This window comes from Muscardinus avellanarius, assembly GCF_963383645.1.
Source record: "Muscardinus avellanarius genome assembly, chromosome: 15".
NCBI lineage: Eukaryota > Metazoa > Chordata > Mammalia > Rodentia > Gliridae > Muscardinus > Muscardinus avellanarius.
The window spans coordinates 83,737,386-83,764,803 of NC_137801.1; the positions used below are offsets into that span (position 1 = coordinate 83,737,386).

Genomic DNA, 27,418 nt, shown 5'->3' on the forward strand with positions numbered 1-27,418 from the left:
CCAAGCCAATGGGAATCACTGAAAATTTAAAAACCAGATAGAGAGTAGTAACTCACGTTCTCTCTCCTCTATTCTTAAACATGGCTGTGTTCTCCTGCGTGAGTTGGCCACGGCCACTGGAGCTTCAATGAGTTCTTCTACGTCACTCGTACGTGCAAGGAACTTTGAGGCAGTAGCTGCAGGGGAAAAACAAGACCTAAAGCTTTATCCAAGTCAGAGAAGTGATCTTTAGAGTTCAAATGAAGGTGACAAGGAGCATGTTCACTTTCTTATTTTTTTCTTTTTATTAATATTTTTATTTAAAAAAAATTTAAACAGTTTCTCACTAAGTTGCAGAAGGCCTCACTAAAATGCTGAGGCTAGCCAATGCACCTGTGATCCTCCTGTCTCAGCCTCACATATACTGGGATTACAGGTGTGGACACTATGACCAGCCTCATTTTCTTTTTAAGTTACTCAGGGTTCTCTTTATGATAGCTATGAGGGTGTTTCTACAGCATGGTAGACAGCATTTAATGGTGTTGGCAAAAGATAGCGCTGAATGATATTGTCACTTACTAGCCATGTGTTCTTTGCGAAAAAATCTTTCCTGAGACTCAGTGTCCTTATCTGTAAAATGGGTCACAGTTGGTGACTTCCATACTTCATGATGTGAGAAGCCTGCCGTGATCTCAGTTCAGAGAGCAGTTTCCTGCCTCCATGACGTGGGAACAGATTTTGTCCTCCATGATCTGAGAGAGGTCTTGGGCTTCTGGCCACCATGAGGTACACAATTCACAATTGTCAAACTATGGGACCAGCCAGGATGTCCATCAACAGATGAGTGGTTAACAAAACTTTAAGATATGTACATAATGGAATTTGACTCAGCCATAAAGAAGAACAAAATTATGTAATTTGCAGGGGGAATGGATGGAACTAGAGAACGTTATGGTAAGTGAGATTAGCCAGCCACAAAATGTGAAAAGTCAAATGTTCTCCCTTATATGCAGAAGCTAAGGAGAAAATGGGACGGGGGAGGGACTCTAGACAAAGAAGAAACCATGGATGAATAAAGGCAGCCTGACTGAGGGAGATGGGGTGGGAGAGAAGGAAGCACCCTAAGACACATGATATGCATTCGCAAGCATATGAAAGGCAATCACTAAGATGTTTTCAAGGAGAGAGGAAGAGGGAATTAAGTGAAAATTAGGGAAAAGCTCAATGAATGATGTCATGTATGCCTTATCCTCCTGTACCTCATAATGATGTCTGATGACAGTGTACCAATAAAATGAATGAATAAGTAAGTAGATGTGAAAGTATGTTCCAAATATTGCATGGGACACACTTGTGTTTTAAAAACCTAAAGAAAGGGTCTCAGTCGTCATACCTCATGATTGTAATAGGCCCAAGGGACCAGGCAAAGATAATAGGGACCAGACAATAAAGGAGCTTTTATTGTATTGACTTATCTGTCTTAAGGTAAAGTTACCTTTACATAGAAAGAAGCTTATCTGTTTCTTCCTACTAGATTCTTTTTTTTTTCAAGTGAGAAAGGTCTCACTTTGTGGATATGAATTACGTATTAAATCCCCGGTTCTTCTCAGAGAGGAGGTTCAGGTTAGTGGTATGCACCAAGACAGAACCGATGGCCAAGGTTTCCCTTGAGAGACGCAATGGGCCAGTTCTCTCCTTATTTTCTTTCATTTAAGATGGGATAGTCCTGGCATCCCATAAAGCATTTTAATAGTGCCTGGTATTAGTAAGCTCTCTTTGGCTGTTGCTTATTAATATTATATTAAAGACTGATTCCAAGGTACTTTTTAATGAATACCTTGGTTTTAGGACCCTCTAGCTTGATCAAGATCTGTGCGTCCAAGTCTGGAAACCGGCAGTAGTGACTGTCTTCCTTCAGTCTACAACACGGTTTTCGGTGCTTTGCTGAATCAACCCTCACATGAAAAAGGCTAGGCAAGAGAAATTTTTATTTCTAACCTCCCGCACTTACTTGAGCTCCCCTGGCTGGGAAATTCATCAGAGTCTCAGAAAGAAAATGAATTTATTAAATCAATTATGGTCCACAGATGAAAGTGCATACCGCTTGCTAATCACTGGTGTGACTAGTGTTTGGTGGGCACCCCCTTTCTTCCCACTGACTTATGGCCCCATTAACAATTAGCAGTGACTGATGTCCTGAAAGAAACCTTTCTATTTGCAGTCCTGGGTTTTCTCAGGAGGAGTTAGAAGTAAGATATTTGACAGAGTTTCCTCAGAAGAAAAGAAAAGGAAAAACTATAAGAAACCCACTGTTTCATTTGTGGATAAAAGATACTTACAAAAACTTTAGATAACACCTATACACTCGCCAGCTTCATTTATTTTAAAAAATTTTTATTTGCTTAATTTTGGAACATTATGAAACATATTAGAAGCTATTTTTTATATGGTAAGTAGTTATATCCTGATCTCTAGTTAAATAAGTTTAAAAGTCAGGGTTTTTTTGGAGGGAAGGACTTTTCTAGGAAAGAAATTCATCTCGTTATGATGCATACTTACATTGCGCCAATAAAAGTATTTTTAAAAAGAAAAAAACAGAAGAAATCACAAGCGAAAAATTTGAATCTTATTAGATTTCTTCCAAATTTACCAGTTGCCCATCCTAATTTGCAGAAACAGGGCCTATAAGTTCATGATCGTTTTTGAAAATAAATCAAAATTACAATTGTACACTAGGTTAACTGCCCCCCCCAAATAGGAAAATGCAATACTTTTTGGGCAATGACCTCAAAATAAGCAAGAGGAGGTTGTGCTCTGGTTGAATAATGTGAATCCAAGCTGGACATGGTGGTGCACACTTGTAATCCCAGTACTTGGGAGGCTGAGACAGGATCACAGGTGTGTGGCCAGCCTCGGCTACTTAGTGAGGCCATCCGCAACTTAATGAGATGCTATTTCTCTTGTTGTCATCGTGTCATAAAATCAATGAGTGTCCCTTTTCATAAGTTCATAGAACTTAGTTTACACAATTATAGCCCAAACTCTTATTGTGAAACAAACACTAGCCTATATTTTTAACATATATTATTTTGCTTAATTCTCATGATCATTCTATGAGCTAGACAAAATTATTACTTTATATCAATTAGTACAGTTCATCTTTAGTGTTGATAATTGACTGCCAAGGTCTCATAGCCTGAAACTCTGAATTGACTAGTATTTAAGATCTAAATGATAACAGTGGTAAGCTTTTTAAGCAGATACAGAAGTGTCCAGGAGGCTTCCCTATAGGCTAAAATCACCATTCCCAACTGACGTCTTCAGTACCCCATTCACACCCCTGCCTCAGTGGCCACCTCTGACATAGAAGTGGTCATTCTACCATAAAGCACAGGTGGTAATTACAGCCCCACTTCCCATAACCCTTCCCCTTCCCCAAGAAGAAAATTGCCAGAGTATACACTTCACAAGAGAGAAAAGAATTACATTTTCCACCTATCATAGCAGATTATTTATTTATTTATTTATTTATTTATTTATTTATTTATTTTGTGGTACTGAGGAAGGAACCCAGGGGCATTCTACCTCTGAGTTATATCACCAACACTATTTTTTTAGTCTTTATTTTGTAACAGGGTCTCGCTGTGTTGCGAAGGGCCGCACTAGGTAGTAGCTGAGGCTGTCTGAGAACCGCAATCCTCCTGTCTCAGCCTCCCATATGCTGGGATTCCAAGTGCGCACCACCATGCCCTGCCTGCAGAATCCCTTTTATAGCAGATGGTTTTTTTTTTTTTTTTGCGCCCTTCTTTTTCAGCAGGGAAATTAAAGAGAGGAGAGGGGCCCATGCCATGGTGTCAGATTTGAGAAGGACAAGTTAGGATATTTTCTGTATCCCACACACCAGAAAAGACACAGAAAACCTTTTGTGTGTAAAAGGTTAAAGAAAAGGAATGGACACTTTAGGATTCATTGAAATCAAAGATCTTGCAGGATAACAGCATAATTAGATTTTGGAAAGTTAAACGAAACAAAAAGTCATAAAGGGAAATTAGGATTTTGTGCATTGTGCAATTGATTTTTGGAGGTTAAAGATAAAAGGGCAAAATTTTGTTTTGGAGCCACTGTGGGAAATGTTGACAGTTCAGTGGACCAGAAGCCAGGCCCAGGATAATAATCCCTTGTGGAATTTCATTCCCTCCAGGGGGTGACACCTAAGAGAAAACACCTCTGCTGACTCCTGGAGCCTGCTGGAACACTCATCATGTGAAACCCTTGTGAGGCCAAAAGATCAAAAAGGGATAGCTTGACTTAAGTTCTATTTTGTAAAACCATCATTTTGTAGCATTGTGTGTGCTTTTATTTTCTTTTAGTTTTGAAAAATTAGCATTTCTGGGAAATTGTTAAGGGCCATCCCCTCCCCTAGGGATGCCCCTTCAGCCAATCCTGTGAAGATTGTGTGGCTACGGCTTCTACCATTAGGCACACTCAGCACAGGAGCCTCCTGTTGGAAATAAAAGACCCAGCAAGTTGCCCCTATGTTGTTCCTGCACTCCTGACTTTACTGGTGGCCTTTTGCAAAAGTAAAATCGCCTTGCTGAGCCACTTTCAAACATATGACTTTTCTTATATCACCATAAAAATTTATTTCTGACACCTTCAACCAATCTCTAGCGTGGGCCACGGCTGAGAAGAGCAGATCATTGTATTTTGAAACTGAACCGAACAGTAAATGAAAGAAGCCATTGCTTTCTGAGCTTTCCAAGTCGGACAGAGACACCAGCTACATATTTAGGCAGTAGCTTCAGGGCTAATTCCTATGGCTGAGGCCAGCCAGGGATTAGAAAAATGAATGGCTTCCATCGTTAGTCTGGTTACAGGATTGTTGAGTGAGCTTAGTTTTCCAAACTTCCCCCTTGTCAGAAAATAATTACTTAGCACCCCCTGGATCAGTCCAGCATCTACCCCCGCTTGGGGCCAGTATCACTGACCTTGAGACTCTATGACTCTTACTGCATGAAGTGACCAGAGGGGTCAGATAAATGTTTGCTGTGTTACCCCAAGCATGGCACTCCTCAAGAATTCTGATCAGACTCCAGGGAACCCAGCCCAGCCTTAGTAAGAAGGAAACAGATTTTAAAAGCAACCAGATAACTTCACGTGCTGTCGGGGAGCTTTTCCAGTTTCCTTTCCTTTTTCTGGTACAGTAGTTTTCTCTTATCCCCAGTTTCACTTCCCACAGTCAACTGTGGGCCAAAGAATATCACATGGAAAAGTACAGAAATCAGCAACTCATAAGTTATAACTTTTTTTTCTCCCAGTATATAATTTATAATTGTTCTATTTCTTGTTGTTGCTTATCTCTTACAGTGCCTAGTTTATGAATTCACTTTTATAGTAGCTATGTATGTACAGGAAGATGCATAGTTTGTATAGGGAAGGGGACTCTCTGTGGTTTCAGGCATGCACTTGAGGTCTTGAAATGTATCCATGGCTAGAGGGACTGCCGTTTACAATAAAATGTTAGACAGGCGCGCGTCCTGAGTGTGAAGACCTACACGTTGCTTTGCTGTCCTCAAGACTATTGTGCATGTGAGTTTCCTTTGCTTCATCCTTGATTGCCGACCAGCCGGGAGGGTCAGCCTCTTTCTTTGATCCCATCTTAACCTCTGCCTATGGGAGGTGACTCTTGGATCCAGCGGGTGGTTCTTCCAACAGCATCTACCAATTAAATCTACTCTGTAAATCCCTTCGTTGTGGCTCCAGTGTCCAGAGAGCAACCTTGCTGGCTGTGGTGGAAGGGGCTCTTTTGTTTGAATTTCTATTGTTCTGGAGTCCAGCAAAGATGTAGGCAAACTTCACCTCTCAAGAATCAGTTTTAGCCGGGCGTGGTGGCGCACGCTTGAAATCCCAGGACTTGGGAGGCTGAGACGGGAGGATCGCGCAGGTTCGAAGCCAGCCTCAGCTACTTAGTGAAGCTCTCCGCAACTTAGTGAGACCCTGTTTCCAAATATAAAACAGGTCTGGGAGTGTAGCCCAGAGGTAAAAGGTCCCTAGGTTCCATCCCCAGAAAAACACACACACACACACACGCACACACACACGCGCACACACACACACACACGAGTCAGTTGTACACCTGGCGTTGCAAGAGTGAATTCTGAGAATCCCTCTCTGCTTCTGTATCTCCATCTACAGCTTAAGAACAACAATAGTTTCTCTCTCATGAGGCATAAAAGTTTTTATTTATTTGTGCACTTTTTGATATTTTGATTGCTTATTTGTTTAAACAAAGAGAAAAGCTCAGAGATGCAAAAGTTTTGTTATGTGTTTCTTTGATCTGGTTACTTATATTTGATAGTGTATATTTTTTATTTGAATCAAAATATTTAAATAATTTAGAAGCTTTATTAGGTTTAAGATTCCAAAGAAGAAAGACAGATGGACTTCTCTGATTGCCATTTTTGTAGTAGGCACCTGGGAGAAATCATCCACAAAGAGCAATCTGGGGTGAAGTTCTGTATCCTGGGAAAGAACTGGCCCTCGCAGGTCCGACTGAGGACAAGCTCTATTCCCGGCTAGGGAAAGCAGAACTTGAACAGACATCATAGGTATCATGTAGCACCCCAGGACTCATCTGTTGACAGCTGGAAGATTAGGGTGCAGGATGACAGCTTCTCTAACATCCTCTCCGGCCTTTAAAAGATGGTGTTGTGAATTCAACATTTACAAGTAATTTACCACAGGGAAGATACTATGATAAGTGACAAGACAAAAATTTGATCAAAACAAAGCAAGACAAAATGCAAGAAGTCGCCACCAAGATGCCCAGCTGATTTTTGTTGTATCAATGTCTGCACCCTGGTTGTGATATTTTATTTTAGTGTTTTCAAGATGTTACCACTAAAGGAATTAGATAAAGCAATAAAGGAGAGAGAGAGAGAGAGAGAGAGAGAGAGAGAGAGAGAGAGAGAGAGAAATAATCACAGCTGATAAATGAATAAAACTTAACAAAAACAAACTATTCTTCCTTGTCCTTCAAACTTTGGGATGTCACAATAAACATACACATACATGTTGAAATATAATTTACAGATAAATTCCATGGCATATCCCAAAGTATTTAAGGGCACCTAGGGATAAAGGGAGTCGAGGCAGATCTAGGGAACAGGGAGTATTTGATCTTAATCTTTAAAGATGTACAAGATTGAAACAGTTGGTGACGCTAAAGATGTCAAAAACAGTAATAGGGAAAGATGTCTAGTTAGTTGATTCTCATAGATTGGTCATTTTGCATATTAAATCACCTTGCAAAAGTGTTTCTTAACCTGTGAGTGGCCAGACAGAAGAGATGACAGAATGAAGAGACGGGGCGGTGGGAGCAAAAATAAAGTCATTAGGTAAAGTTGGCGAGCTGGAGCGTGAGATGCAAGGTCAAATTTGGAGTGATGATGGAATGTTAAATGGAAGAACAGTTCCAAACTCAGGGGCAAAATGTAGCACTCTACAGATGCACACCTGACACTATACCAGTCATTCATGTTGTTACTATTAAACTCTGCGGCCATTGTGTTTCCAATAGTTATTTCTGAACTCATGATTCTAATCATGATAGAGTATGTGTCTGTTGTTGGAAGATCAGTCCTACAGTGCACACCACATCTATCATTGTTACCGAATAAATTACAGCAATGTTATCACAAGCGTTACCTCTCCTGTGAGATGTAATTATTGCATGTTGAATATCAAAATCAAAACTAAATGCATCCACTCTGGAAAAAGAATAACTGGCCCTGGGACCCTGGCGAAAGGTTTCCCTTTCTGTAAACACAAGGCTTGACCCAGGTGACTTCAAAGGCTCCTCTAGTTCTAGTTTGATTATAAGTTGCAAATGCTCAGAGTCAGTGTGAATGACTAACTAATCACACTTACATCTCAACGTATGTCATGGATCAGATGGTCTCTATAGGAAATTCTTAGAGACTAATTCCTGGGGTGACTGACTTCCGTCACCCACAGCAAATTCGTCTAGAATGGGCGCCAGCCAAGAAGGTGGCTCAGCCTTCAAGTGTAGTCCCAGTCCTCTGGAAAGTCTGCCTGCCTCTTACAGATACATCCCCAATTGTTCCACAAAAGCAAAATTGACAGATGTCTCCTGAACTCTGAGAATCCTTTCACAACAGCGGGAAGACAGACGCTTGTAAAACACAGCTGTTGTCTTGTCAGTCGTAGAACTATTTTCTTTGCAGCAAAGGACTGTGGGACTTGTGGTGTTCTCTGCTGTGTCTGTGCCCGGCTGTCCATCTGGGCACAGTTCCTGAGGCGTCCTCTTCCTCTCCAGACTCATACTCCTCATCAACTACAAGGAACAGTGGCTTGGGCCTTAAAACCACCCTCCTGCCTCTGCTAGTGTGCTCTTCCGGGCTGGTGTTTCTTTGATGACTGAGGTTGAATGACTTCTCTCTCCTGTTTAAGTTCTTCATGGGGATCATGCTTTGTGCCAGTTGTCTTTCCTGCAGGGACTCTGCTCCAGGGTGTACTCGGAACATGGTGGGTAGGGATCCTGGGTCTCTTCTCCCTTCATCTAGGAAAGATCACAGGAAAAAAGGGAAGGAACAAGGCATGGATCAGTTTAGATTTCCTCTCCAGATGGGAGGAACACAGAGTCAAGCAAAACCCTTCCAAGGCTCTGGTTCTCCTGCTTACCATTCTTCTCGGCAAGACTTCCCTTTTCAAGGTTATCACCCCAAGGAATTGGGAGACAGACCTTGTATATGCACTGTTATAAATAAAGGAAAATGCATGGAAATCTGTGTATTAATCCAGTCAGTCTCCCCCAGGTAAGTAAGTGGATACCTTCTTGCAAAATTAGCTCAGGTGGCCAAAGACAAAGGGCATAAGTAAAAACACAAGTGTGCACGCATGTGAGGTTGCTGAGGCTACATCTTGAAAAAGAGAGCCACTGAACACCCATGTGGTGCCCTTTTCCAGGGTCACCTCCAAATAGCTAATCCAGGCCCAGCACATTGACATTCCCTGTTGCCCTGCACGTATTTTCCAAGGTATATTTTTCACAGATCACATTTATCTTCATTTTGTGTGTGTGTGTGTGTGTGTGTGTGTGTGTGTGTGTGTATGTGTGTGTGGTACTGAGGATGTAACCCAGGGGCATTATACTTCTGAGCTATACCCCCAGCCCTAGTTTTTATTCTTTATTTTGAAACAGTATCTCACTGAGTTGCAAAGGGCCTCACTAAGTAGCAGAAGCTGGCAGAGAACCATGATCCTCCTGTCTCAGCCTCCCAACTGCTGGGATTACAAGCATGTATCACCATGCCCGGCTTATAGATCACATTTATTTATTACCATTTTTTTCTGAATTTTAACCTCATGAATTTATTTTTTCTTTAAATATTTTCCCCAAGAATTTACTCATATTTTCAAACATTTATGTGTAAATCTGAATGTATGTTCTTCCCACATTTTAGTCCTCTGCTAAGAAAGGAAAGCAGAAACTCCATAGCTAGGACTAAAAGTTCCGGCTTGACAAAATGTGTTTAGAATATAGGAAACCAGAAAATCTTAAAATATACTGTTCAATAATGTTTTGCCAAAATGTGACCAAGTTGTTGTGAGAAGGTAGCTTGGAATCTGAAGCAATTGTCTCCCAAAATATGAAGGTCATATCCCAAAATATGAAGCTCAATGAAGCTCATTAAATGCATAGGAAGATTAAATATGCCATATACATATTATGCTACCCTATTGGAGATGACTCAAAGACTAGACATAGCTCAGTGACAGGAAAAGGTATTTCCAAAACACCATTCTAACAGGCTGCTGCAACAGGGGTCCATTACGCCATAATCACTTGAGGTGGTTGTTTTGGCAATAGATTTCAGTAGATTTAATGTATCATTGCTATGTGTCCGGCAAGTTCTGTGCGCATTCGGTCACCATCACTATGAATTACATTATGATGTGAGACCATAATGCACCAATAAATGTATAAAAATAAAATGAAAATTATATAAGTGTGAGATGGGTGTGGTAGCAAGTGTGTCATTCTAGTACTTGGGAGGCTCAGACAGGAGGATAACAGATTTGAAGCTACGGCAAATTTGAGACCCTGTCTCAAAAAAAAAAAAATAAAAATTAAAGAGCTGGGGAAGTAGCTCAGTGGTAGAATTACCCTCGGTTCAATCCCCAGTACCACCACAAATGTGTGTGTGTGTGTGTGTGTGTGTGTGTGTGTGTGTGTGTGTGTGTGTGAGAGAGAGAGAGAGAGAGAGAGAGAGAGAGAGAGAGAATGAGTTAGTTTTTACCTAAAAGATTTACTTGTAGGAAGAGATACAGCAAAGAGAATACCTGATTATTTATGCAAGAGTGAATCACAAGTGATCCAAGGTGCTTATAATTTACCATTGCTTACTTACTAAACATTAGAAATACTTTCAGTAGTTATTAATTGAGAATTAGCTAAATAAGGCATTATACTTCTATATAATTGACTATTGCCTAGTCACTACAAATGAATACAAGACTTGGATCTATGGACTATTGACATGAAAATCTATCTACAATAGATTGTTGAATGGACTAGGAAATTTATAAAAATTACAAGAACATGACTAAAATTTTACTTAATGCATATTATAATGCTGTTTTATAATTTGTTAAAAAAAATGAGGTGTGGGTAATATAGGAGTCAAGACAGCTAGACAGAATTACAGAAGGACACTAACCAAAATAGTCGTTAGTGATTGTATCTGGGTGTTGGGCCTTCAAGTGCTTTTAACTTCCTTTTTATTCTTACTGATTAAGTTTGATTTTATATCAAGAAATGTGTTTTTAAATTAGCAAAAAATATCATTTACATCAAGAAATGTGTTTTTAAATTAGCAAAAAATATCATTTACATCAAGAAATGTGTTTTTAAATTAGCAAAAAATATCATTTTAAAGAATAATAGATTTTTGTGTGTGTGTGGTACTGGGGGTGGAACCCAGGGGCTTTCTACCTCTGGGCTATACTCCCAGACCTATTTTATATTTTATTTGGAAACTGGGTCTCACTAAGTTGCTGAGAGCCTCACTAAGTAGCTGAGGCTGGCTTTGAACCTACGCGATCCTCCTGTCTCAGCCTCCCAAGGGCAGGGATTACAAGCGTGTGCCACCACGCCCATATTTAAAGAGTTAATTCTAAAAATATATGGGTTTAGTGTACTTGAATTTTCAATACAATTTTTGAGGCTCAGAAAATTTTGGCTGGGTGGTGGTTTATGCCTGTAATCCCAGTACTTGGGCGGCTGAGACAAAAGGATTGTAGGTTTGAGGACAGCTTCAGCAAGTAGAGACACTCTCATCAACTTAGCGAGACCCTGGTTCAAAATAAAAAATAAAATAGGGCTCAGAGTGTAGGTTGGAGGTAGAATGCTCCTAGGTTCAATCTACCCCCCCCCAAAAACAATGAAAATAATATACATGTATAAACAAATAATATATATGTTACCTTTTGCCAATAGAAAATAATTTTAGTCACACATTTAAAATAGTAACTTGGCTCTTTTTAGTATAATAGTTTCAATAATTCTAAAAATTATTAAAAGGAAACCTTTAATTGTTAAATGTGATGAGATCATTTCAGTAAAATTTAACCAACTTTGGACAATTTTGCTCCTAAACTCTGGGTAAAGCCCATGATTTCAGCAAAGCTTACCTTTTGGGTTTCTTTAAAAAAAAAAGGGGGGGCCAACAAATTAGGACCTTGGTGTATATTTAGCCTGTTGACATTTTTTTATGTGGTCCTGGGGAGTGAACCCAGGACCATTCTACCTCTGAGCTACACCCCCAGCCCTATTTTGTTTTTTATTTTGAAACAGAATCTCCCTAGGTTGCTGAGGCTGGCCTTGAACCTGCAATTCTCATGTCTCAGCCTTCCAAGAACCTGGTTTTAAGGCATGAGCAACTGCAAAAGGTGTATTGCTTCTTTTTTGTACGCCTTGTGAGTTATGAACCCTTGTCACATTTTTAAGTAGCTGAAAAATTATTAAAATAAGATCGAATTTAATGATCCAGCAAAAGTGACATAAAGTTGACTTTCAATATCCAAAATTAAATTTGGAATTTTATTCATAAAGGAAGTCATCTTCTTTTTCTAGTCATACAGATGCTCACATAATATATTCTTGATTTTGCTTCTTGTGTCTCAAACTTCTAAGTATTTATTGTTTCACTTTTCATGGCTTTGATTGCCCCATACATACAGAGACAGCCTGGCCAAATTCACAGGTTACCTGGAGATTCTGCAGCGCTTGGGCCTCTCCCTGCTGGCCAAGGATTGCTGTAGGGGAAGGAGAGGTAGCGGATATTTTTGGTACCAGCCTGTGGGTCACAAGTAGAAACAAAAAGCAGAATAAGCTACTGCAGTTCAGACCTTCACATGGAAAATGAAGTAAAGAACATCCATCTGTGCCGGGGAACCTTGCTGGGATCACTAACTCTCAGCTACTTTTGTTTAAAGAAAGTAGAGCGCGTCAGCCTTCCGTATGTATTTCTGTTGCATCTCATGATGTAATAGACCATTATGAACCTGCCAAAGTGATGCTCGATCCAGCACTGAGATCAGGATCAAGATGAGGGTCCGCTTGAGACCCAGCCTCCACCCAAAAATCCCAGGGAGATGGTGTGATATATCTCGCATAGGAAGAGCTCAGGTGCAACTCAATGATGTACAAATGAGGCCCAAGACCCATGGCTAGAACGAATCCTTCTATACACCTTCCAGGAAGGGCCAAAGGCCCTGATCCAGAGAAGATGCCTGGAATGTTCATATCTGGCCTCCACTGTACTGACCTCATGGTCCCCAAGCCTTTATAACTAGAGAGGGCAGTTCCCTATGTGTCTGCCCTCTCTGCCTTTGTATCTCTCAACAAGGTGGAATTCTGTGTAATTTGCCACAGTCATTCCCCTGAGAAGGTCCGTCCAGGGACAGGACCAGTTATCTAATGATAAACATGCATAGTCTGAAGGATCCTTCTGAGGGATCAGCCCCACGCACCGGCCTTCCCCAGGGCAGGCTGTGGCCTTTCCTCATGCTTTCCCGCAAGGTGTTCTGACGCCGGATCAGAATCTCTTTAGCCTGCTTCTCACTTGCTTGAGGTCTGAGGTAGTATTTGTTGTAGGACGGAGTCTGTGGAGAGAATGGAATGTCAACTAGGTAAAAGCTCCTGGGGGCCAGGGTCACATTCTGGTCCTGAGACAGGTGGAGCAGGCAGGTGCCAAGAGCTTGGCTGAACATCACCTTAGCCCTAGGCAAGTCTGTATGCTGAGGTCTGTTATCAAAACAGAGCTGAGCCTGCAAGCTGAACCTTTCCGTAATCTGTAGCTGCCTTGCCTATGGTACCCGTAGACTTTGATTGCCCCATACATTTTTTTTTCCATAATTATGTTTCTTAATGCTAGGTCAGTGATTCTTCAGCTAGTGGTTCTTGGATTTAATATCTAAGAAAGATATCAGAACAACTGTGGGAATTCCCACAAGGTTGCTAATAGGGTTGCTCTTCAATAATTTTGACAATTAAGAAAACACCTTCCCTACAATTAAGAAAACACCTTCCCTGAGACTGGAGAATTGTGGTTCGCAGTTCATGGACAACCTCAGCTACTTAGTGAGGCCCTTTGTAACTCAGTGAGACCCTGTTTCAAAAATAAAGAATAAAAATTAGGGCTAAGGTTGCAGCTTGGAAGTAGAATGCCCCCGGGTTCCATCCCTAGTACTGAAAAAAAAAAAAGAAAGAAAACACCTTCCCCCAAATCAACTCATATCTCTCATTATCAACAATTAAGAAAGGAAGAGATATTTTAACCAAAATTAGTAGAAAGGAGATACTCTTAGATAAAGAACAATCCTTTAAATTGAATCAATTTATCTCTATGATAAATTTCCTTTCAGTCCTTACCCAAAACCAGTGAAAATTTACCATGGACAACATGCCAATTGGTCCTTAAAAAGATGTTTACAAGATGCTTAACTGAACTTCTCTCTCTTACTGTTCCCTCATGGTTTAACCAGTGAATACCCAATTTTCCTGATCCAGTAGGTGACATATTGTGTGTACCAATAAACCACAAAGTCCTATTGGAAAACGGGATTGGAACTGCAGGAGTTACCCCTACTGGTTAACATCGCTGCTGGTTGCTTTCAAAGGAAAATCAGTTCAACTGCAACAAAGCTAATAATCTATATACCAGGCACTGGAGCAGGTACAGGATTTTAAAAAAAGAATAAATTAGGATTCTGGTATTACAAAAGCTTATGGTTTCCTAGAGGAATCAAACATACAAGGAGACAGTGTTGTGTGCTCAGGTAAATGATGTGCTGTTGTGATCACCTGGGAGATGCAGAGTACAGACAAATGGTACTTAACCAGGCTTGGATGGGACAAGTTCATTGCACTGAGGCAGGTCAGGAAAGAAGAATGGGTATTATCCTTAGACTAAGTTCTAGGAAGAGAGAACGCAAGAGCTAAGACATGAGCTTATGTTAACCAACTTGAAGGTGGAAGGCAAGAGGAAGGGTTACTGGGAAACAGCCAAGAATGATTTATTATCTTGAGAATGAAATAGATCGTTCCAAGTGTATGTAAGAGATGAGACTGGAGGGGTGAGGATGTGTGGGATAGGCCAGAGACAACCTGCCAAGGAGCAGAGACCCCATCCTGCTGGCCTGGTACCCTCAGATGGAATGCACACCTCCCTGGGGGACACAAGCTGATCCATAGAGCAAGGGAAGAAAATACTAATATTTGCATATCTATTGATTGTTATTTCCCCAAATATGAAATCTATTAAACGTTATTAATACTTGTACGGGTTTGTAATGGGCACTTACTTCATCTAGACATGAGATGGTCAAGTTTCCTGTTAGAATGGAAACAGTGTTCTTAATAGGTGTGTGTGTATGTGTGTGTGTGTGTGTGTGTGTGTGTGTGTAAAAGTGTGTGTGCACACTCATGTGTACACAGTGTCTTCATAGGTTCCACTGAATTTCAATTTCTTGTTTGTGTTTTAGTGAATATCCATCCAGTTAAGTAGATTAGTGGTATGTGTTGTACTTTAACTGAATGAATCATCACAAACTAGATAGTTGGCTAAAAGTAGTTCTCCAAAGAGGGCATAAATGAAAAGCCAAGGGGAACAACAGAGAAAGGGCAAAGCTGACTTTGTCCTTTTCCTGATAGGAGTTCTTTGTCAGCCAATTTTTAGAAATTAAACAATCCTATGAAATTTTGGCCCAACAAAATTAAATTATAAAGAAAGTTGAAAATATGGATTTCTATTCATTATCTTTAAGGATAGACCTTAAAGTATGAGAATTATATCCATTGAAGTATTAAAAATGACAATATGACACTATCATGGACATACTCAATGACCAAGGATCAAGAGCTGGGCAAAGAGATGAACACTTGTAATCCCAGTACTTTGGAGGCTGAGATAGGAGGATTGCAGGTTGTCAGCCAGTTTCGGCTACTTAATGAGGTCCTCTGCAACTTGGTGAGATCCTGTTTCAAAACAAAGAATAAAAAATAGGCCTAGGGTGTAGCTTAGAGGTAGAATGCCTTTGAAAAATAAAATAAAATAAGATAAAATAAAATAGGGTGGGAGTACAGATCAGAGTAGAATGCTTCTGGGTTCAAATCCCAGCAACACACACACACACACACACACACACACACACACACACACACAAATTAAGAATATGAATACCAGCTTTAATAATTTTTTTATCAGTGTTAAAGTCATACAACCCTGAATTCAACATGTGTGTACCTGTGTATCTATATATGTACACATCTATATGTAATATTTTGTGTATACAAATGTATATTGCTAATGAGAATTTCTTACAAGTAGATGTGGATGGAGGCTGTACTTTAAAGAGCATTTGGACAATTGGTCTTCTATTTTTCCTCAGATACCTTGACTCTTGTCTATATTGCCTTTGTGAAGGAGCATAGAAGTTTCTATGCATATTATATAAACTGATTTCTTCTCTCTTTCTTCATTTCTGCCTTTTGTGAAGAAGCAATTGGTGACTGGTTAAAGTCCTGAATTTTCTTCTAAACCCTTAGTTCTAGAGAAGAAAACATTTTGTCTTATTCAGTATAATGTTCCTAATGTCTGGTACATTATAGATATGCCTGAACTATTTGTTGAGGAGAATAGAAATTGAATAAGTTGATCTCCACCTTTGGAAGTGTGTGTAAATTCAGAGTATAACCTCATCATTTGGTCTCCCAGGGATTTCCAATCTATCTGACTTATCCTTGGGGCCTGGTCTGAGGACAGTTTCTTCTCTGGTAGATTCTGAAAGTCCTTCTCATTCCCCATCCCACTCTGTCCCAGAGAGCTTCCTCAGTGCTTGTCTCCCTGGGAATGTCTAATGTTTAGTCCCTCAAACTCCCACTCATGTTGATTCCATCCTGGACTCAGTGAGGAGCGGGACTTCTAACAGCCGTTGGCTGGAGACCCAGCCCCAATTAGCTGGGTATTAGAACTACCTGAAGTCAAACCCTTCTGTCATCCTGGTCCTGCCTTGAAATGATTCCTGACTCCCAAGACTGACTGTTCCAAGATGTGGCCAATTAGGAAAACCCCGATCACCAGCCCTGGACTGATTGTCCAGATTTGAGGACCACAGAAGAGGGCTTCTATACACCAGTGGGACAATCTGGAAAAAAATGTAGATGACCTACTAGAAATAGTGGATGTATAGTTGTTTAGTTTCACATTTACAGGATGAGTTTTCCTCCCACAAATCAAAGGGACCATGGCAGAACTGAAGACTCTCCTGACCCTTGTAAAGCTAGAGTTGGGAAAAAAAAAAAAAAGACGAGGAGTAGGATTGGGAGCTTCACCCTCATAGTATCGCAAGTAGAAGCAAAAAGGCACCTGCAGGCTGTACCTGCCGTCTGTTCAATTGGATTCTCCATGGAGCTCTGTAAACAAAGAGAGGTCAATGTGCTCAGATTTGTGGGCAATAAATAAAGAAGCTGCTTAGCTTAAAAGAGAGAACTCTGGAAGACAGACGCAGGAGGAAACTAGACAGGAAGAAGAAAGGGGGATCCCTGGAAACCTACCTCAAGGAGTAAAAGGAGTGGTGGGCAGTGGACCTTATTTCAGACTCAACCAGAGTGTCAGGATCTCAACCTCCATTTCTGGATTTTCCCTAAATTCATTAAGGTGGGGGAAAGGCTGAGCACTGGGTACCCTGTAGGCCCTGGTTTTCACTAAGAGCTATATTTTTCAAGCCAGAAAGTTCTTATCTATTTGTCTAAGGCTAAAGGAGATAGTCTTAATGAAACAGTTTCACTTGAAATGAGCTGCAAGCGGTGGGATTAAAGCACACAGTCATTGATATTGACCTATATTCCTTCACCTTTTATAGGGACATTCACAGATACAGGCCCTGAATCCAACCTTCCTGAAACAGGAAACTAGAAAACGACCACTTTTACTCCTTTAAGGGAAGTCTGGGGTCAAGGGAAGAGTACTAAGTAGGTAGTAGGTAGAGGGTCAAAAGATATGTGCTCTTAACTTGAATTTTTTATGACTGTGAGCAAGTCAGATCATCAACCTCACTAATTTCAGTGTCTTCTACTGGAAAATGAGGAGGTTTGACTAGATGGTTTTCTCAATTCAATTAAGACTACGATCTATGGCATAGTCACAAAAACAAAGGCCCTCACAATTTGCAAGTAAGTCTACAAACTTAAAAAACAAGCCAAATCAACCAACCAAACAGAAGAAGAAGAAGAAGAAGAAGAAGAAGAAGAAGGAGGAGGAGGAGGAGGAGGAGGAGGAGGAGGAGGAGGAGGAGGAGGAGGAGGAGGAGGAGGAGAAGAGTCTCTCAAATAGAGCACATCAACTTAACTGTCATTTGATTCACTCAAAGTTTCTGAAGGACATATTCACTGCCCCCAGAAATATTCTTGTATGCACTTGGGAATAACATCTGGTGCAGATTCCTGACCCATTTCCAAGACAGAAAAATAGATGCCTAACATGTTTCTTCTTATTCTGACTTTCAGCATTATAGCCCCAACATTCTAACCCATAGGATCTCAATTTAATAACATGTGTTGTAACCCATATTGTTGAGACAGCTCGGTGGCCCTCAGCACCCTGGTGCCATCTTTATTCTGTGGTGTGGTGGGCGAGTCTGACTGCTTGTCTGTCTTTGGAGAAAAGAAGACTTCTGGGGAGCTCCAAACTGTATACTGGGGCAGCCTGACCCCTAGAGGCAGCAACTGGATTTGCATTTTTTTTATGTTGCAGGTGCCAACTTGGAAGCAGAAATTTAACAATTAACTTTCTGTCCTCTGGACTAAGCAGAGAGAACTTGTTCATCAAGCAGCTGGTTTGGAAAGGATGATGTAAACAAGAACAGATTCCTGAAGGATGAATTCCAAGGACGGGCAATAGGGCGAGGAAGGCTGCTTATACACACCCTTTGTCGAACTTGGTACATGTTGTGTGTCAAAATGTCCCTCATGGACTGCACATCTTCCGGGGAAAGCCTTTTGGTTCCTTGTATCCTCTGGGCCCTGGAAACATCATTGGAGGAAAGCCAGCCATTATTATTCCACCTTGGCAAGATACACCACAGAAAAGTCAATGGCCCTTGCCCTATATTGGTGGGAACTCTAAGTCCCAGGGCCCTATTTTTATATAAGCTTTCCTATTGTTTTAGTAAATTAACTTAAATATCACAAAACATGTCTTGACTTAAAGCTTCAAAATCATAGTTCCTTGTCACTTCTACATAGTAATTATTCTAGCCCAGTTTTTAAAAAGGGACTTAAGGTAACGGCCAAGTAATCTTTTCCTCCAAATTTGTTATGAATTAGAATATTTGTAAAGCACAATAAAATCAATTATTTTGAAATTACATCATTAAATGTGATCCAAGTATTTTTACTGCCAAATTAAACAGAAATAAAATAACTTAGTCAAAGGTTGACTCGGTTATTTTTTAATCTCACTGGGGATGAATGATTTCACAAATCAACATCATCCACACAGTATATTTTGAGTAGTGCTGGTATAAGAAACCATTAAAGGTAGGTGAGTATGGTTATTGCAGAATTGGACATTTAGGGATTTTATTTTTGCTTATATAATATTCCAAGAAACTGGAATCACATTTTATAAAGAGAATAAAACCAGGTACACCACTAGAATTCGTTCAGTTCTAAGACACCAGGCACCATAGACACCGGGAAGAGTTTAAGATCCAGGTCACGCTCAGGTTAGCAGTCAACGAGCGATTGTCCTCTGTGGATCGCAAAGTCATGACATTGCTATGGGAAGAATTCTCATGTGGCAAATGTATTTGATTACAATCTCGTGGCAGTCATTTTAAGAGCTTTTTATTATGTGAGTAATGTGTAGCCACTGTAAGGCCATAAGAACAAAAAAAGGAAAGGAAGAAAGCTATGTCTTTCTTTTCTTAGTATCACCTTTTGAGCATCTTGCTATAAACTCAAATGGGTTTTTTTGTTACTCCCTTTGAACACATAAAGTTACTGATGACTTTCATATCTACTTACATTTATGTTTGTAGGATAACTGAGCCCAAAGACAAGTAATTATTAGTATCAGTACAGACCACCCTTTAAGTATTTCCCCCAAGCATCAGTAGCAAATACAGCCATAAATGATGAAAACATTTCAAAATTAATGTTCAATTGATAATAAATTCTAAAGAACTTCGATACCAGATATCACAGTATGCCAGGATTTTATTTAGCTATGCTATCTGTAGACTGACTAATGCCCTTTCTACAAAATTATTGAAACCAGAATTTCCCTATCTTAGAGCTGCAAATGTCACCTCTATTGATACTCAGTTACCACCTTTGATGATTTAAACATCATTATCAGGGCATTTCCACCTACCAGTGTAAATGTCCTTCAAATAGAATTTATCCTGACTTAGGTGCACCCACACACACGGTCACAATCTGAACACATTCCTTCATCATGTTGAGTGTAATGTGTTGCTAAACAGAAACACCAGCTAGGCAAACAGTTCCATTTTATGTGTTCCTAACACAACAAATAGAAAAAAACCACTGATAAAGGAAATGGCAAAGCGAAACTTGATATAGCAGTAGGTGTAAGTTGGCACTCGCCCTAGCTTATAATTGGCCACTTCAGGAGAAACCAGACTTCACAAAAGTCCATTGGGACTGTTGGCTGGAAGGAGTGACGTAGGTATGTCAAAGGTATCGCCTCTCCCTCATCCATCCTGAGAAACTTCAGCTGCCATTACACAGAGACAGGGATGACTTGAGAGGTGTTTTCTGGGAATTTCCTCATGACACTTCATTGACAAAATCATCGCTGAAGTGCTCACACATACCACAAGCGCAAGAAGATAGAATCCTCAGAAAAGCCGAGTTAGTAAAGATGTCTAGGTCAAAAGAGTCAAGTGATAAACTGCGAAACGCTCAGCCCTAGAAAATTCATTTATTATCCATAAAGGAAATCTCTGTCACCTTAAATAAGACTTCTATGCCAATTTCATGGTTACTAAAATCAAACTGGGAAGATCTGAATCCAAATGTATTTGAATACAAGGTTCAAATTTCTCATAGCTTTCCTCCTCCTCCTGCTCCTCCTCCTCCTCTTCCTCTTCTCCTTCTTGTAAGATGTCATAATGATATAAAAGAAGGCTTTACTTCAATTATGGAATCCAGTGATATTTATATGCATTGTGAATACTATTAATTTGCAAAGATAAAATACTATCCAGATTCCTTTAGAAGAATACATTTCCTTTTCATAGCTTAAATGGAAAGTCCCTGGAAAAAAGCATGACTGGAAGCCCATCAGCTACTCTGAGTGTATGTTGGCCCTGGGTCCTTTCAGAAGCCACCAATACAACCACCCTTTAGAACGGGTGGAATGCGGGTGAGGAGATGGCCTTACAGGCCATGGCACAATTTTTTATTATGGAAACCAAATATGGCATCAGAATCTACATCCCAGACTTGTTCATGTAAGAATGAAGAAATATGAATTTATACCTCTCAACACATGGCCAATTAAAAAAAAACTTACACTACAAACAAGTAATTTTAAAAGCTTAAGGACATGCTAAAGTTACTCGGGAGTTTAACATATGATACGCTGAAGTTGTATAGTTGCAGATTTTTATGGTGATACATTTATAAATATTTTTAAACACTCATGATATTAATTAAAATATTTTAAATCATTTGATCCTCTTTCCTTTGATAGTTTCTCACATCTTACCACTCCTGGGTGAGATGAATTGCTTCATAGTTAAATAATAATCAAAATATACATTCTACCCATTGCATGGGATGGTATAGAGGTTCAAATTAATAATTTATGTAAAAGCAATGGGATACCATCAAATAAGCATTATCTAGACTTGACAGAGACAACCCTGGTGGTAAATTTCTCCTTAAAGTCACAGAACGTGGACATCTAAACCTTTTGTAGAACAATTGTTTTAACTTCTAAAGAAAAAAACATGCGCCTTTTGTTATCTCATTCAGAATAATAAAAAACGAGCTGAGTACACACGTCTTTTTCCTATTATTGTGTGAAGGTTTGTTTTGTAAGAAATTCACTGCTTTGATCTTAGAAGAGGAATTCCTTTTTGCTTGATGTCCAGCAGGTTTCTGATGAGATCAAATACATGAAATTTAAATACTAAACTAGTATTAAATACCAGCTTTAAAAAAGTCTCCTCTCTCATCCCAGTTCATTAGCTTGGACTATAGCATGAGGAAAAATATCTCTTACCTGTATTCTTACTGATCTTGAATCAATATTTGAAGAAATATTTCACTCAAGGAGAGGGGTGTTGGAAGGGTACTCCAAATAAAGCTGGTTTAAACTGCTCTGAGCTCAGAAATTGTGGCAATGCAAGGTAATATAGAGATTTGAAATATGCTTTAGCACTTAACAGACTGATTCTCATTAGAGATAAGCGCCCCAACATTCCTAGACCAAGTGCTCATATATAACTGGAGAGCAAGGCAGTTGAGGAAGTCCCTAATGGTCTACACTGCCTGGAGCTGTCCAGCTTCCTCCACCAGTGCATTAACTCCAATTCATCCTTCAGTGAGCAGGTCACGTAGCAGGAGGCCACAGGAGACTCACCTCTCCCATGCTGGCGTAGCTCCCTATTTGTTATGATTGTACACTGCAGCCCTTTTATTGATGTCATGACCCTGCTAGAGTGTGGCGTCCTCAAAAGCAGCGCCTGTGTCTGTTTCCTTCACAGTATGTGGTATACACTAGGTGCCTAATAAACAGGCTAGGAGTTGAGATTCAAAGTGTAAAGGTGGTGCAAAAATCTCAGTCATTAAATGCCACTGATTGTCTTGCAATAATTTAAAAATGCAAAACCAAAAATCTTTGATGAATAAAATATCAACATTTTAAATGAAAACAAGACCTGCATTCCTGATTTTTCCTGTTGCCTCCGGCTCCGCTGTGGCTCAGCACAGCACTGCCAATAAATATTTGTTAGTACTTTCCCATTTTAGTATCAGAAGCTTCTTTAAAGCCAGATAATGGGCAACACAAAACAAACAAGCCACAAAAACAAGCTCGCTGAGAAATAAGGCAAAGATCTTTCTGCTTCTACTGAGACACCCTCAGGGATGATAGTTTAGATTTTTTTTTCCCCAGCCATGGAAGAGAGGAAATGGTGCTTCTGATTCATTAACAGGTAAGGGAGGAAGGTGTTGTCTGAGAAATAACACTCAAGCTTTAGTGATGATTTTATTACTGCCTATTCTTAGCACTTCTCTCAGCTCATTTTTCTAATGTGAGGACATAATTGAGCTCATGACCAAGTGTCTTTATCTGCAGGATGGGAGAGCTGGTGTCCCTCTCCCTAAATATAGGTTCTGATTAATTTCTCCAATATAAGGCATTCCTTGGAAGAAAATTGGGCATCTTTGGGAAGGGAGTTAATTCTTAGCATAGTCAAAGGGGCCTGGTTAAAGGCCAGAGAATTAAAGCAGCTTTAACAGATGCCTACCCAACTTATCATTGGTTAGCAGATAGGACAAGAGACGCACCATATTTCAAAATCACCATGTCGTGATGGATTTGCATACAAGGACCTCCTCTACCTATGCCCTGACTCCGTATCAATCGCCTGTCGTCCTTCTTTTCACTGAGAAGCCAGCTGACGACCAACTGCTATTCCAAGTTGGTCTCATATAGAATCAAGGCAAATCTCATAGTCTTATGAGGACATTTGCCCAAGACAAGATTATAAGCTTGGCTTTCTTTCTAAACTCACATCAACAACCACACCTCTTTCTACTCATTCCCTATTGAGGCTTGGATGAGTGTCCTCCATAGGTCCACACATAAATGCTGTATTTCCAGGATTGTGTTATCAGGAGGTCACCAGGTACCTCTAAGAGGTAGAGCCTAGTAAAAGGTCATTAGGTCATTGGGGATGTGACCTCCAGGGGATTTGTGTGATCCAGGTTCCCTCCTTTGTCTGATTGCTGTGAGCACTTGCTGGGACACACACTCCTACCCTGATGTGATGCCCTAGCCGAAGGCCCAAACTAGTGGATCCATCTGACCTTGGACTATGACCTTCAGAACTATGAGCCAAAATGACCTCTTTACTTCCTAAGTACATCATGTCAGGTATTTTGTTATAGTGACATAGAGCTGATAGACAAATACATGCCCAAGTTCAAGTTGGCATCTCGAGATCTCACTTGTCTCTCCTCATAAAAGAGAAGAAAAACATCTTACAGGGAAAAAAGTAAAGGTAGGAAAGATGGAATCCAAAGAACAGAGCTTAAAGGATAGAGATATCTGGTCATGAAGGAAAAGAGAAAATCTTACAAAATATGCTGCCGTCTATAAATTCACCTGTCTCCCTCCCTCCATTCTGGGGAGGGGGGGAACAGAAGCTATTATGTAACTATGAGGAAGCAAGTTTTACTCAAAAGTAATTATCAGAAACTTGGTAAGACATGCTGAACCTAGGACCAAGCCACAAAATACCAAGATTTGGATAATGGACTGTTATGATTCCTTCTTCATTGATACAGCTTGGAAAAATATCTATCAAAGGCCCATGTGTTAAAGTCCTGGTCCTCACCCATAATATTATTGGAAGGTGGTGGAATATTTAAGATGTGGGGCCTAGGAGAGGTCTTTAGGTTATTTGCCATATCCTAAAAGGGGTTATTGGGACCCCAGCCTCTTCCTCTTTCTTTCCTTCAAGTTTCAGACATGAGCTAAAGGGTTTTTCCACACACTATTACCATAATGTGTTGCTTCTCCACAGGTCCAAAAGAAATTCAAACAATCAATCATGGGCTGAGGTCCAAAATAGAGTAAAAATAAACCTTTTCTCTTTATAAGCTTACTGTGTCAGGTATTTGTTTCGGCAACAGAAATCTTGGTAACATGCTCATCTTTCTGCCAATTTCTTCCTCTTATTAACCTTTAATAGGTGCTCCTTGGAATCTGGACACTGAAAACCTAGATCAAAAATCAGATGTGACTTACTGATGGGGTATGGAGAAAGCTGTAGAGCTTAGTATGCCAGTCTCTACCATTTCAATGGCTTGTTTCATTTCCAGCTTCTTGTACAAAGAAACAATGCTTGATTTTGGCAGGTTCTTTCGGATTAAGATTTTCCGCAAATATCTGTGATCAAACTTTTTAAACCTAAGAAATGAAAAACAACAGTTTGGTTTGTGTTCTGTTTGTACTTTTTTCTTAAAACATATTATTATTTCACTCTATTCTGAAATTTATCTGTGGCTGGAACTCATTTCATTTGAACATATTTTTTTAAATTCATAGTATTTGTGCCTTTTTTTTTTCTTAGAGAAAGAAAGAATGGCCTACTGGCCTGAATACATTGAAAATCAACCAAATAAAAAGAAAGAGACAAGCTACAATCAGGACAGAAAGTATGCATAAAGAGCGGGGGAGGCCGGCCCGGCTCAGCTCTGATTGTAAGAGAAGAAATGAGGGGGCTGAGGCTTCTGAGCATCTGTTCCCTTTTAATAGCACCTAACAGCAGCAGCTGCACTGAAAGTAACACCGGCCTATTCAAGCAGAACACAGTGTACATTGAAATGGCCCGGTGGTTACAGTCGTTTTCCTACATTATGTTACAGATCATTTTGAATCTCAACAATGCAAGGGGAGAAAAAGAAAACCCACATAGGTCCCAACAGCCTGAATGATGGACACACTCAACAGACTGCTGGCTGCTGGCTATTGTGGGGGACTTCTGGTTGACCCGTTAGACTAAGCTATGCATTCATAAGTGATGCTCTTAAGAGTGGGCTGCTTGATTAGAGCTGGAATTTTCAACACTTCTAATCATTTCCCATTCAAAGAATAGTTGGTCCTGGTTCACCTGCTTTGTTTTTTGGAGGGGAATAGAGCCACCTGAGAGGCTGGCTTATGATCTGATGATTGGCTTCCTGGTCCCCGAGACCTGAGGTCAGTAGACTATTGATCACTTAAGTCATCTCCAGTCATGCATGCTGGGTTCCTGGGCTTCCTGATCTCTTTGGCTCAGAGCATGTCTCTTCTTGCTCCAAAGCTGTCACCCCCATGACCTTTGAATTGTCTGCTCTTTCTCACGAGAGGCTGTGGTTCTATGAATTTTTTTTTTTACTGCAATCAGCTCCCCCACCTCTGTGCCATGTGGGGCATTCTTCTTGCTGAGCCTACCACGACCTTATACTGTCCAATTCCAGTGGCTGCATTCGCCCACCCTGCCAGCTACTGTGGCTCTTGATTCATCAGGTCTGCCGTTCCCACCTGGCTCACTCTGCTCCTTATCCAGCCTCCCTGACCACTTCTTCCTGCCCCTCTCTCTGCCAGACCCATGTGATAGGACCAGGAGGCTCACAGTCCTGGATCTTCATACACTAAACAGTAAGTTTACCTATGTCCATGGCTTTAGCTTACCAACAACTACTGACAACCCACAGTCTTTATCTCCAGTTCCAATCTTCCTCTCTGAGATAAGTCCATAAAAAGGATTAGTACCGAAATGTCATATATAGTAGAGGAAAGGGACTTTGGCCTTTTTGAAAGAATCCTTATGTAGAAAAGACTCTTAAAGGCCTTCCATGGTAGTGTTCCCCACAGAGGAGAAATCTTTGTCCTGGCACCCGGAATCCTATCATTCCGTGTTTGAGTTGCTTTTCTCATCGGGGACCTTGTCCTTGTTTTAAACTTAAATATGACTTTTGTAATTTCTCTGAATTATTAGTACTTGTTCTCTCTGATGCAACCCAAACACAGTACAGACTTTTCCATCTGGTACAACCAGGACTTCCAACTACTTCTTGAATGGCAGGGCTTCGGAGCCCTTCATCTTTCTGGTCCTCTTTGAAAGTTCCCACGCACAAAGCCCCCTTTGGTAGGTAACGAAACCCCGACCTCCTTACGACCTCCTTACTTGTCTCTCACTTGGTAGTGGCTCCACTGCCCACACACGTCTTCAATTCCAGCCTTCAAGTGATCCATCAGCTGCCAAAAGAAGCAGGAGAAAATTATTGCTGTTGAAATGCAAACACCAAAGGACACCCAGGGAAAACTGATATACTTTGGAAGCCAGAGGAGGCTTTAATTTCCTGCAGCATATCTTCTTCTATTCATGCAACTACAAAATACATCATGCCTCTCACAGTAATTCCATGTAGTTTCATGACTGAAAGACTCTTTAGGTAAACTTTTTGATAATTCCCGTAATATGCAATGAAAACAGGTACCTGGCATTTGCTTTGAATGATGTTTTCAAGAGTGACCCGGGACATTTCTTATTACTGAAATTATGTATGGATGTAAAGTCCAATAACTAGCTATTCTTTTGTGTGTGTGTATATGTGTGTGTTGGAGACTGAAACCAGGGGCATTCTAACTCTGAGGATCCACACCTCCACACCTCTTTATTTATAAATTTTGAAATAGTGTCTGGCTAAGTTGCTTATGTTCTTGTTAAGTTGTTAAGGCTGGCCTCAAACCTGCAATCCTCCCATCTCAGCCTCCCAAGTACTGGGATTACAGGTATGGGCCACCACACCTGGTTTAGCTGTTTCTTTTAACTTCACAGTCAAAGCGAAGTTACCATTATCCAATTTGCACGATTTCTCAAAATTTAACTCTTCAGATTATCTGTTATAAGAGATAGTAAAAAAAAAAAACTTATCTATATTTCTCATTTTTATCTAATCATTTGGTTTAGGTATTTATATTTCAATATCCAAGCCAATTGTACTATATTTTCTTTATTTGTACAAGAATTTAGCTGAAAACAAAATTTTAAAATAATTTTTAGCCAGGCATGGTGGTGCATGCTTGTAATCTCAGCATTTAGGAGG

At 40.2% G+C, this 27,418-nt stretch overlaps 1 protein-coding gene across 1 annotated transcript in view; it reads right to left on the reverse strand.

The window, feature by feature from the left end:
* Positions 1-8,210: 8,210 nt before the first annotated feature.
* Positions 8,211-27,418, reverse strand: part of SLC9A4 (solute carrier family 9 member A4) — a gene marked incomplete at both ends in the record, with an annotated part of 56,905 nt that continues 37,697 nt past the window's right edge. Inside the window, 6 exons of the mRNA XM_080711419.1 lie at positions 8,211-8,560; positions 12,272-12,359; positions 13,036-13,167; positions 18,490-18,586; positions 24,576-24,737; positions 26,497-26,567. Of these exons, the coding sequence (XP_080567545.1) occupies positions 8,211-8,560; positions 12,272-12,359; positions 13,036-13,167; positions 18,490-18,586; positions 24,576-24,737; positions 26,497-26,567 (900 nt within the window). The remainder of the gene's footprint in view (positions 8,561-12,271; positions 12,360-13,035; positions 13,168-18,489; positions 18,587-24,575; positions 24,738-26,496; positions 26,568-27,418) is intronic.